General features: G+C 35.0%; 1 protein-coding gene across 1 annotated transcript in view; it reads right to left on the bottom strand.

Moving 5' to 3' along the window:
* LOC123252383 (transmembrane protease serine 11D-like) overlaps positions 1–8,947 on the bottom strand; it is a 41,313-nt gene extending 32,366 nt beyond the window's left edge. The window contains exons 1-3 of the mRNA XM_044681720.1: positions 8,880–8,947; positions 8,260–8,381; positions 5,268–5,386 (exon numbers count right to left, since the gene is read on the bottom strand). Of these exons, the coding sequence (XP_044537655.1) occupies positions 5,268–5,386; positions 8,260–8,381; positions 8,880–8,947 (309 nt within the window). The remainder of the gene's footprint in view (positions 1–5,267; positions 5,387–8,259; positions 8,382–8,879) is intronic.
* Positions 8,948–13,561: the final 4,614 nt, after the last annotated feature.

Genomic DNA, 13,561 nt, shown 5'->3' with positions numbered 1-13,561 from the left:
TAACAAAAATAAACGGTATGACAGGGGCTGAAATAGTGATAAATGTTTAGGATATTAAGGCAGGGAATGGAAAGCCATTCCTTATAGGCATTTAGCAAACCAATGACATCATTAACCCAGGATCCAGTATGGATAGGGAGAAAATAAAACCAGAACATGGAAACAAGTCATAATGAGAATAATAATAATGAGAATAATGAGAATAATTTTGTAAGCATTAGGAATTGGAGAAAGGGAATGGACAGCATAATGTGGTCAAAGGGGAATTTCAGAATTCATGATCTGAAAAAATTAAACGATAGTGTAGCCAAAGATACGGCCACTCTGCTGAGTGACTGAATAGAGTGGGAATAGAGATTGCTCCAGGTGTGGCATCTCTGAATTTTATTCCCCTCTCCTAGTCATTTTATCTACAAAGCACAGTGAATAAAGTACTGAATTTATAGACAGAGGACTAAAAATCCCATCTCTGCTATTTATTACCTGGAAGACTTTGAGGGAGTTACTTTATCTTTCAGAGACTCTTTCCTCATGTAATATGTGTGTGTTTGTGAGGCAGGTAGACCAGATGACCTCTAAGTTCTCTTTTATCTTTTTGTCCTGTAATCTCTCTTCCATGTTTCATCTAATGTGGTTATACCATTCTCATATTGCTATACAGAACAACAGATAAATTTAATGAAAGGACCAGCCTTCTCTATAAATCAAAAGTATTTATCTGGTACCCACTATCAATATTTCACTTTTCCCAAATGGAGAACTTTCCAAATTGATCCATTATTAGCTTAGCAAAGATGAGTTCTGGCCTCTGCTACCTCCTGGTTTCACATATATCCTTAAGTTCTGCTATACACCTCTAGGGTAGAAGATGCATGTTAATAAATGTATATATGTATATATGAAAAATAAGGGAGATTAGGTTTTGATAGGGAGTCACTATGATAAGGGGCATAGGTAAAGGAAGGGAAAAAAGGAGAAATTTAATAAATTTAATTATTTTTCAGTATAAACAAATGTGTGAGCATAGTGAGTTTAAAGCATCCTCAACACATTACAAAAGGGGAATTATACAGGGGAAGCTATAAAACAGTTGTTTTCAGAGATTCATACAACTGAAAGGAGATAGAAGAGTCATTTGACTAGTTTACAACTTTGTACTCTATTAATATCCAGGCACTGTCAAAAGAACAAAAGGGAGATCTCTATATGGTAAGTTAAATTTCCAAAAGCAGAGCCACGAAAAGAAAAGGGGAAGAGTCACATCAGGTGGGCAGTAGGCTGTGATTTGCAGCATTAAAGTTCTCTATACTCATGGGATCATCGTTCCATGGGCATATTAGAATATATTCATTTTTCAAAAGCTGGTGGAAGTGATGAAGAAAATTGCTATCAGGGAGGACCTTATTCTTTCTAATTAGGAGGAAGTAGTTGCTGAAGTAGAAATCTTGGAAACTTTAGAGGAGAAAACACATCCTCTACCATAGAATTCATAATAGAGAAGAAAGTCAAGCACTGTCTGATGTGAACCCATTTCAGATGAACAAATTTAAAAGCATTCAGAGATTTGGATAGCATAAAATCCTATAAAGAAAGTCAATGCAGGAGAGATGGGAAATTTTCAAGAAAGAAGATAAATAATTTCAAGATTGAAGAAAAGCTCGGCATGGCTCTCTAAATACTGTGATGCAGATTCACAAGGAACTCACTCGATTTTTCAAAAGAAATACATAGATGAGGCAGCTGAGTGGCTCAGTGGATTTAGAGCCAGGCCTGGAGATGGGAGGTCCTAATTTCACATGTTACCTCAGACACTTCTTAGCTGTGTGACCCTGGGCAGGTCACTTAACCCCTACTGCCTAGCTCTTATCACTCTTCTGCCTTGGAACCAATACTTAGTATTGATTTTAAGATGGAAGTTGAGAATTTTTTAAAAAAAAGAAATATACAGAAAAGGAAATCAAAGACAGATAATGGTGAATGAATACAAATGAAAGGTACAGTCCTGTTAGAATAGCATAACAAGTTAGAGATAGGAATGAGATGAACCTAGCAATGAATGCTATGGCAAATACATGCAAAAAAAAAAGATTTTCTTTTGAAAGCTGTATTGGGAAAAATACAAAGATCAAAGAAGGGGTAGGAACAATTCCATAGAGAGGATAGACTAAAGATAATGGGTGTCAGAGAGAAGGTAACATTACTCAAGTGTAATTTGACTTAATTTTTTCTACAAAAAAATGATCATATCCAAAGAGTTGCCATGTCTTATATATTTTATTCCTAAATCTTTCATAGTTCCCTTCCATCAACTAAAACGACCACAATTCTAGTTCTAGAGCCTCATCATCTTTCACCCAAATTATTGTAATATGCTCATATTGTTTCCACTTTCTCCTCTTTCCAATCCATATTCCATACAGCTGTCAGAATGATTTTTCTTAAGGGTAGAACTGATCATATTATTGCCTAACTCAATAAATTAAAATGACTTCTTAATGCCTTTAGGCTCAAATGTAAACTTTTCTGTTTGAAATTCAAAACTTGGCTCCAACTTGCCTGTCTAGCCTAATTATAAAGGATTTCCTTTCACTACAGTTCAGCCTTCCTCACCTACAACTTTTAGAATACCCAGTTTCCTTTAAGTTCTACTTTCTACATAAAGCCTTTCCTGCTCTTCTCAGTTGTTATTACTCTTTTATTACTCAAATTAGCTTCTTTGCACTTATCTATTTACATAACATATATTCTAGTTGAATGTAAGCTTTTTGAGGGAAGGAACTGTTTTGTAGGGATTCTAGTAGCTAGCATAGTACCTTTGAACAAAATGGCTACATAAATATTTAATAAATACTTGTTTAAATGAATTGCTTATTTACAGAGATGAAAAGGGTTTGTACTTGGAAAAAAATCCTCACTGAGATATATACCTGACAAATGACCATCCCTGACTTTCCACAGAGGCTCTAATCTGCTACCTCTAATGACATTTCATTCCACTTTCACTCTGAAAAATTCCTCTTGACTTTTGGCAGAAAGGCATTGGTCTACAGGTATGGAATGAAGTATACTTTTTCAGATACAACAATTTTTTCTTGACTATATTTATTTTTTACTAAAAATAAATTCTTTGGGAGTTGGAAAGTTATCATTAGGAAGAGACAATGTAAAACAAATAAAACCCATCAATAAAATATTAAAAGAATTCAGAGAAAATTTATGACCTACCATATATACTAAGTAAGAGCAAAATGAGAAATGAGAGGACAATGACCTCAATAATATAAAATAAAACATATCCAAAATGTATACTTTTGGTATAATGGTATGGTATTTGTTTTAGGAAATGACAGCTGTTTAAAAAAGCATTAATATTACATAAAACCCTTAAAATCTCTCATATTGTATTTGTGGATGACATAATGAGGTGCGGAGTTAGATGATAATGCAAAGAGGTATATTCATAACTGATTGAATGACTGCCCCTAAAAAGTATTCATTAAGGGCCTGTTGTCAACGAGGATATCTCTAATGGAGTGCCCTGAGAATCCGTTGTTGGCTTTATACCGAAAAACATTTTGTTAAGTTTAGCTGAAGGCATTCAAAGCATTTTTAATGGATTTGTAGGTCACACAGAGTTGGCAGGGATAGCTAAAGCATTTTTTGACAATCAAGAAAGAAGGGACATCTTGACAGGCTGGAGTAATGGGACACATCTAATAAGATGAATTTTAATAGTGATAAATTAAAAATCCTACACTTGGGTTTTTAAAAATCATCTTGACAGGAATAAGATAGGGCAGATGATTCATCTGAAAAGGTTCTGCAGTTTTTATTGAATTATAACTCAGTATGTGTCCACATGGTAGCCAAAAAACTTTTTGTTTAGAGATATTATATTCAGAATGAGGAAGGCAATAGTATTTTTGTACCCTAATTTGTTAGAGCACATATTGTTCTTAGCCTCACATTTTAGGAAGGGAGCAGGCCAATTGGAGAGTATCTTGAGGAAGGCAATGAAATTGGTTAGGGCATCCAGACCTTATAGTATGAGGATCAGCTGAAGGAACTGATAAAGTTCAGTTTAGAGAAAAGAAGATGGGATGGGGGTTCAGGGAGGGTAGAATGGAGGTCTTAGAGTATTTTAAGAGTTTATTATGTAGAGTAGGGATTATGATGGTATCATAGATTTTTATATCATGGTTTTACTGATTTTTTAGGGCAGCTAGGTGGCACAGTGGATAGAGTTCTGGACCTGGAGTTAAGCAGAAATGAGTTCACCAACCTCAGACACTTACTAGCTGTGACCCTCAGTAAGTCTCTTAACCCTGTTTGCCTCATTTTTCTCATCTGTAAAATTAATTGGAGAAGGAAATGGCAACCATTTCAGTATCTTTGCCATGAAAATCCCAGATGGGGTCACAAAGAGTTGGATATGACTGAAACAACTGAACAAGAGCAAATATCATTGATTTCGTGCTTGAAAGGAACTTAGAATTCATTGAGTCCAATCTCCTAAATTTACAAATGAGGAAACTGAGGCCTAGAGAGGTTAAATAATTTGCTCAGGAGCATAGAAGTAGTAAGTCATTTAACCTCTCTAGGCCTTTCCTGACTCTAAATGCAATAATTTATCCAGTATAACACATTAGCTTTTAAAGTAGGCTTGTTTTAATTGACTCAAGAGAACTAAGTAAAATGGATGGAAGTTGAAATGAAGTAGATTTTTTTCTCAAAATAAGGAAAAATTTCCTAACAATGAGTGGTCTCTTATGGTAAAATGGGATTCTTTTGGAGTTTTTGGAGATCTTCAAACAAAGGGTGAATGACTGCTTGTCATGTATGTTTTAGAGAGGATTTTTGCTTAGAATGAGTTGGACTAGATAGCTTCTGAAGGTCCTTCCACCTATGAAATTCTGTGATTCTATGAAATGACTCTTCTTATCTGAATAGTTTTGAACTAGTGGACATTAAATGAAAGCAGAGAGAAATATGCCTTTGGCTGATCCAAGAGCAGAAAAAATATTCAGACTATTATTATAAAACCTAAAATCATCATAACTTTAAATACTTTTGTGAAATTATATATATAATAACCATAGCCAATGAGGGAATTAATTTTGTTTCACTATGCTTATTTGTTACAGGGAATTTTTCTTTTCTTTTTTTTCCAGGAGATTCAGAGGCAGGAAGGAGAGAAAATAGAGTTTTATTTATTTTAAATAGCATTTTCAGTAAAGGAAAGGGAATAGGGTTAAATACAAACTCACCAAATTCTCAATAGTTCTACTTAAAGATCTATATTCTTGTGAAGTTGGTGATTCCAACTGATTTGTGTATTCCACATTCCTTATGTGAAGGTCACTTTGGTAAATGTATGGTTTCCGTTCTGTAAAGAGAAGAAACATTTAATTAATGAGTGGATAGGAATACAAATTAATAATGAATATAATAACTTTTATTCCAGCATAGCATAACAAATAATCAGACATTTTCTTTGGAGTCAAAAAAATCTGTGTTTGAGTCCTGTCTTTAACACATACTGGCAAATCATTTCATGTTTCAGTACCAGTACTGACTATCTCCTCCCCAAATTCACTCTCCCTTTTGCTATCTTCATCTTTTCCTTTTCTCTTTTCTTACTTCCCTGTAGGGTAATATAGATTTCTATTCCTAACTCAGTATGGATATTATTCCCATTTTGTGCCAATTCCAAGACAGTAAGTTCAAGTATTGCCTGTCACTCTCCCTTTTCCTTTCACTATTTTGATTATTATTGCCTCTTCATGTGAGATAATTTTCTCCTTTTTTGCTTTTTCCAGTGTATTCCTCTTTCTTGCCCTTTGTTTTTTTTGTTATCCCATTGTATTTAACTTATTCTCTGCTCTCTGACTCTGTATGCATCTATTCTCTGCCCCAATATTGACAAAGTTCTTAAGAATTTTCAGTACCTTAAATATCCTAAGTACTTTAGGTACCTTAGGTCCTTCAAGTTTCATAAATATCTGAAGTATCTTAGTTATCATCTCCTTATATAATCAGTACCAGAGTCTCAAAGACTGTAGATTATAGAAACAGAACCAGTCTGCATTGTGAGAAGGAGCTTCTACAATGAGAATTCCCTACACTCATGAAATCCAAAGCCTAGACCCCAAAAAGGGAGTATTAGAAAAAAACATTGAACAAAATAGAATTTTTAAACTATTGCAAGATTTGATAAAATTATTTTCCCTCAATTCATTATTTAAAAAGGAAGGAAGTGAATAAATATGGCAAATACCAATTATGTCCCAGGGAATGTACTAAGTGCCTTATAATAAGTACCTTATTTGATCCTTATAACAACCCTGAAAGGGTGGTGCTACCATGATACTCATTTTACAGTTAAGGAAACTGAGGAATGCAGATTAAGTAACTTTTTAAGGGTCATGGAGCTAGTAAATGTCTGATCCTGTGTTCGAACTCAAGTCTTCCTGGTTCCAGGTCTAATCCTTTCACTGCTCTATCAGTTGCCTCCAACACAGATTGGGATCTGTTAAAATTTTTAAGTTAGTTTAGCAAGACAAATGACTTGGCTACAATATATGTTTTAGTATGTTTATGTAGAGGAAATTCAAAGTGCTCTGAAAATATTGCCCTGTTCATCCCAAAGGCTTAGCAATGTGGATTTATATTCATCTGATCAAAGAAGATAACAGTTTTAGAGAGGGACCCTGAATGTCATTTAACTATTCATTACTTTGAATAGACTAGAACATAAATCTTCTGACATTGAATCATACAATTTAAGAGCTGGGAAGGTTATCTAGTCAAATATTTTAGTGAAAATGATTGCTCTATCAGCCATCCCCCAAATACCAGATTCACCTATATATACATATATATGCAAGAGATCAAAAGCCTTATCTTCCCAAGTTTATCAGAAGAAATTGTCTTCATCAGCATAACTCATTGGTCTCTTAGGGAGAATTCAAATAAGTTTTTTATTACATTCTTCAGAAGACTGCCTTCCACCAATGCACCTCTTCTTAATATATTTTTACCTATGCTTCTAAGAGATTCACATTCCAACACTAGAAGTATATAGATGAATAGGACATGTGGAGCCAGAGAGAAAGTTAAGGAAGGCATCTCTGCTGGATCAAAGCTGCTGTTCACTGAACTGTTTTTTGAGAACCCTTGTTTAATATTTTCATCATGTTTTGAGTATGTCTAATTCCTCCACTGACTCAGAAACTGTTCAATGGTTTGGTAGACTGTTTTCAAGAGTTACTCTGGTTAAATAATTTATAACCTTATCATCAACCAGTTTTAAGCCTCTCCAAATTTAGTTAAATTAATGCTCTTGGTAGGTAGCCATTCAGTGCATTGTTGCACCTATTTGATGACTTTCTAGCTTGATAGAACCTGCCAGAGCTTGTAGTCTACCTGTATTGCCTTGAGGAAACAAGGGTCCAGTCTTCCTCTGATGCTTCAGTCTATCAAACCATTGAACAGTTTCTGAGTCAGTGGCCCTTACTAACTCGGCCTCAGTTTCCTAATCTATAAAATTGGGATAGTATCATCTATCTCATAGTGTTGTTTTGAGGATCAAATGAGATAGCATATGTCAAGCACTTAAAACTCAAACTGCTATATAAATGCTAGCTGCTGTTGTTATATGATTATTATTAGATTTGGAGGCTTTGGATCCAGAAAAAACCTAATTAATGATCTAGTTTACGAGATCATAATATAAGGACTCTCAAATCCCAGTATTCTTTCTTATTAGTTAATTTACATCCAATGAATTAGTGTATAAACTCCAAGCAAATGTTGACTATTTGAGAATCTAAAGTTAATATTAAAACAATAATAATAATCCCCAAAGATCTTATATCAATGACAATAATCATTCCCTTTACTCTGAAGCAGAATATATTTCCCTGACACTCTGAAGTTCAACCCTTGGACTAATTAAACCTAGTATTGAAAGTTTTGAGCTCAGGTGAAATGCAAGGGGAAAAACTTTAATCTCAGAAAAACAGCATCTTTAAAAAGTTTCCTTTTCTTCAGTATGAGAATGCAAACTTATAATAAGAATCAATACATTGCAAAATCTGTAAGAAGCAAGAGAGAAAATGGCATTGATGGGGAAATGCAGAAATGGGGAAATGCTATAAATAAAATTCCATCTTCATGTTTTACTGTACTGTTTGTGATTTATTAGAAAATCAATAACATTTTTTTAAATCTGTAGTAATAACACCAGCTAGCACTCACCAAAGCCCAAAAAGTAGACAAGGAGACCAATGGTCACTGCCAGGATCACCACTCCAGCCACCACTATAATGCCAACTACAAGTGGATTCAGTGATCTGGTGGCTGATGCCACCCGTCCAGGCCTTGAATAGGAAAAGAAAGGACAAAAGGTTACTTGTACTCAGAAAAGCCATCATTCCAGTCCTCCTACCTTCCTGTCCTTCTACCCTCACAAAGTAGTCTTCTGGTTTCTAGGCTTTTTGTAGGAATTTAAATGAGTCACTATTATTATTCTTTCATGGAATCTCAGAAGGGAACAGGGAAGTAATTTTTTTTTATTCACTCATCTAGTCTAACCCATATCTAAGCAAGAATTTTCTCTGTGCCATTCCCAGTTAATTCATCATCTATTCTTCCCTTGAAGACCTCTAGTGAGGAATAATAAATTATTTCCCAGTGCTTTTATAAAACTTTAATTGTTAGGAATTTTATACTATATATCAAACCAAAATCTACCTCTCTAGAATTCATACCCAGGGCTCCTCAATTTGCTCTCTAGAGTCCAGCCAAATAAGCTGTCCATATGAAATACCTTCAACAATTTAAAATAATCTAGCATAGTATTCCTAAGTCTTCTTTACATTGGGTTCAACATTCCAATTTCCTTCAAAAGAGCTTCATTTGACATAAACTTGATGCCTTTCATCATCTTGGACATCCAACTTTGGAACTCTGTCTTCTTGGATCTTAACTGAGATTGAGAACTTTCCTTAATATTTCTTTTGGTAATTTTTTTTAGAATATAAAAGTTTTGAAGAAATATGAACCCTCTTTTCAGATGGGCAGTTAAGCACTAGGGCAGGACTGTTTGGCTTCATGAGCATTGCTACATTCTATATTTACTCTTTGGCATTCTCCCCTTTCTCCCACTAGTGAAGTTCTTGTGGGAACGTAAAAATTCTGAGTTTTACTTCTGCTGTCATCTGTATTAAGGGAATAAGGGATACTCAGATGAGTATAATGGACAGTCTGGGAACTACCTTCACTAATCTTGATCTTCTATGACGACACCTTAAGCTTAAACTGCCAGTACCATAGGGGGAGAAGATGGCCATTTCTTGACTTCTTTCTGTCTTGCTCCAATCTACCTTTCCAGTCTTATTTCACATTACTGTCCTTTACAAACTGTATTACTTAGTTGACACATCTCCCCTCATAAGCTATCTCCACTGTCTGGAATGTCTCTTGCTCCTTGTTATTTATATCTTTTAGAATTCTTGTTTTCTTGTGAGATTCAGTTCAGAAGTCATTTTCTCCATAAATCTTCCCTGATTCACCTCAGTTAGCAATGCTCCTTCCCTCCTCAGATTATCCTGTGTTTGTTTATCTGTTAGTGTGTAGTTATACTCTGAGTAGAACTTAAACTCTTAAAGGTTAGGAACTATTTTCCTTCCTGATGGCTAAGCAGCATAGTGGCTAGAGCCTCTCTATTGAAGGTCAGAAAAACTTGAATTCAAATCATTCTTTGGATACTTTTACTACCACCAACACCATTATTATTGCCTTTGTGTCTTCAGTGCCAGTCCAGAGCCATTTCCCTAGCATGCCTTCATAAGTATTGTTGAATTTAACTGAACTTGAAGTTTAGAACACAAATAAGAGTTGTCATTCTCAGACCTGTCCACTCCCTAATACTGCTACTGCAGGAGATGTGTTTGTTTGATCAATGAAAGAGAAAGAAGGGTTCTTGGAAAGGTAAAAATGTCAATCCATCAAAATATATTTTGGAGTTGCCCTTGGTAATAGTATTTGAGATTAAATGGGAATATTCAAATTTCCTTTGAATGTTGAAATAGATACTCAAGTACCTTGCCCCATGTTCTTCCAGCTATAGGTCATTTGACTTTCATGTGCCCATTTAGCTCTGTCTCCAGTTTCTCAGATCGACTTTGTTTCTAAGCAGGAAAGATATCAGACACCTTGGGTCATGGGTCAGCATCCAGGAACATTTTTTTCCTAGTCCTGCTCTGATCTTGTACTATTTCTAGTAAGTGGCTCCTGTCTAGTCTAAGACTAAGTTCTTCATTGTAAATCCAGTATTGCAATCTCATCTCTTTCTCCTTGGCCTACAAGTATAGGAAATTCCCAGTGAGGAAACAACCCCAGTCAAGGCAGATTGCTACCTTTTCAACAAGTTATCTTAGAGATTTGTCTGGGGACAAACAACTCCAGTGTCTTTGCCAAGAAAACCCCAAAAAGCATACAAGTTAGAAGTTACGTGATTTGAAGAGTCACCCAGGCAGCATGTTTCCAAGGCAGAACTCCTTGACTCGGACTGGCTTTCTCTCCAATACACTTTGCTTCTCATTATGTCTTGTAGTTGCCTCTTTTCCTAGTGATTGGGGGGCCCTGTACCTGAAGCATAGCATTTGTGGCTGAGCCCTGGCTAGCTGCTGTGAGAGCTTTTGGATGTTTTCTGCCTGTTTGAATGTTTGACTCCTAATAGTCACCACATCTAAGTTGCACTAGAATATACATGGTACCACTGCTCTGCCCACTGATTCAATCTGCCTTTTTGGATCTCTGTTTCTTTCTTGCTATGTCACTTCTGTTATCCTCCATTCATTTGTCTAGCATTATGTCTGTTATATACACTGATAGGACTTTTTAGGATGGATTGCTCTTCTCCAGCAGTGTCATCTTTCACAGACTCAACTGCCACAAAATTGGATGAGTACTTGTTTGACTAAAATGCTCTGTCTAGTACCATATTAGTCATCTTGTCTACTTGCTCCCACACACATGTATTACATGTATTGCTTTCTATTTTTGAACTCCTCTGTCTTTGAAGTATTAGAATCAGAATAAAATTTACTGAAAACTTTTTCATCTATATTATCATTCTGAATGAATCATAAGCCAGCTATAAGTTACTTAGCACCCCTGATAGGAAGATAGCAGTTGACTTTTTGGATGAAATAAATGCTACTTTACCATTATACTGATTAGAATTGGTCAACTTCAATTTTACTTGAAAGTTTCATACCTCTAGAGATGATGATCCTTTTCATTTGATTCCTTACATCTCATTTTTTCTGACTGAATCCATTTATAAAAGAGGACCCATCAGGTATATCTATCTTCTTATCTAGCAAGCATATCTCCATAATATTGATATTTTCATTTGTTGTGGCCAATTTCATACTAACAAATTATGGATAAATGAAATTGGTAGCAAAAATCAAATCACTTTAGACATTGATTTTCACTTTATCTATAAAATCTTTCAATAGAGTTGGAAAATAACTAAATTTACATTTAAATATTTTTTCCTTTTCATTATCCTCTCTCCTTTCTGGTAGAAATGTCCAAAGCAGCAGTCTCTTTGCAGCTGATATTCAAGGATCTATATTGCAATCCCTACTGTCTCTTCTGACCTTCAGTATCATACTTTAGCTGCCTATTGGACATTTCTTACTAGATGCCCTGTAGGCATCTCAACCTCAGCTTGTCCAAAAGTGTCCTCATTATTTTCCTCTCAAAACCATCCCTCATGAATTTTGTTATTTTTTTAGAGAGTATCACTATTCCTACAGTTATTGAGGATCACAGCCTTGAAATCATCTTCAACACTTCACTCTTTCTCAATTTTCATATCTAACTGGCAAATCTTACTAATTGTATTTATTCAAAATCTCTTACATTCCTCTTTACTGCATTCACATAACTACCACCCTAGTTTTAATCTTCATCACCTCCTTCTTGAAGTATAAAATAACTTCCTAATTGGTCTTTGTCTTGTTTTTCTCTTCACAAATGCATTCTTTACATAGAGATGCTAAAGTTATTCTTATATAGCAAAGCTTTAGCCATGTTACTTCTCTGATCAATAAATGCCTATGATTCCATGTTAGGTCTAAGGTCAAATGCAAACTTCTCCTTCTGAACATTAATTTCCTCCACACAATTTTTGCTCTAATCAGACTGACTTTCTTGCTATTCTTCTTAAGTGGTGTCTAGTCCCCTTGTTTTTTGTGGGCTGTCCACAGTGCCTGGAATGTAATCTCTTCTCATCTCCATCTCTTAGAATCCATTGTTTCCTTCAAAGTTCAGCTTAAGCTTTATCTTCTATATGAAATCTTTCCTGATTTCCCAAGTTACTGATTTTTCTCATTTTCCCAATGCCCCAATTTGCTCCATTTTTTCCTGACCTTGTGATTCCATTAACAGTGAATGTCCAATGAGTAAATGCCCTCTACCAAGGAGATCAGTACTTGCTCTACACTTTAGAGTTTGAGTTACCCTCTTCTAATCACCTTTTGTTTGTGTTACATACATGTCATATATGCTTATTTTAATATACTCATAAAAGCAAAGAGGTATATGCTATTTCCTCTGAAAGAATGTAGACTCCTTAAGGGAAGGAGATAGGGACTTTAATTTTTGTCTTTGTATCCCGAGCACAGTGCTTGGTGCAGAGTGTACAATTAATAAAATGTCTATTGATTAAGACAAGAATAATAACACATTTTTATGATGCTTTAAGATTTACTCAAGGCTTTCTGAGTAGATATTATTTACTTGTTGGCTTTTTGTTCAGATCTGTGATTTCAATGGCATAATTATCTTCTACAATAGTAGCTCTTTCTGTCCTTGCAAATCAACATTTTTTTGCAATTTTAGAGGTAGTTAACTGGGGTAAAGTGAAATAGTTTGTCCATGGCCACAAAACTAGGATGTGTAAGAGGTAAAACTTGAACCCAGACAGATTTGCCTGACACTAAATCTTGCTCATTGTTTCCCATATCACACCTCATGATGCAAGGGTTCTTATTTATTTATTTTTTACCAATGATGAAATTGAAGCTCAAAGAATCACATGCTGATTGAGCTAGAATTCGCATCCCTATCTCTTGATTCTAAGTCCAGTGTTTGCACTACAGTGGACCAAAGGCCTCAATCTTATAAAAACTAAATAATCAGCCTTTGATTAATTCACAGTGGACTATATTTTAAAAACTAATCTTCATTAGTTGCAAGTAAAGACATTCAATGTCAAGATTAAGAATAATGAGAATATGGATTGAGTTGGCGATTTAAAAAATTTGGGTCAGCATATTTTGTACCTTGGATGATCCTCCTATGGGAATCTCTCTAGAAACAATTTTGCTTTCAGTTTGTCTTTAACTAAAGCACCATGAAGCACATGCATGACTCAGTAAAGAGGGCAAGGTAGCTAAATTACCTTAATCTCAAAATTACACAAGCACATATGATTCTGATCTAAAATATTAATAGTCACTTGATAATATAATTTATACAT

The sequence above is a fragment of the Gracilinanus agilis genome, chromosome 6, assembly GCF_016433145.1.
Source record: "Gracilinanus agilis isolate LMUSP501 chromosome 6, AgileGrace, whole genome shotgun sequence".
Lineage (NCBI taxonomy): Eukaryota > Metazoa > Chordata > Mammalia > Didelphimorphia > Didelphidae > Gracilinanus > Gracilinanus agilis.
Note: the sequence above shows the minus strand (reverse complement) of the source record. Positions and strands in the feature narration are given on the sequence as shown.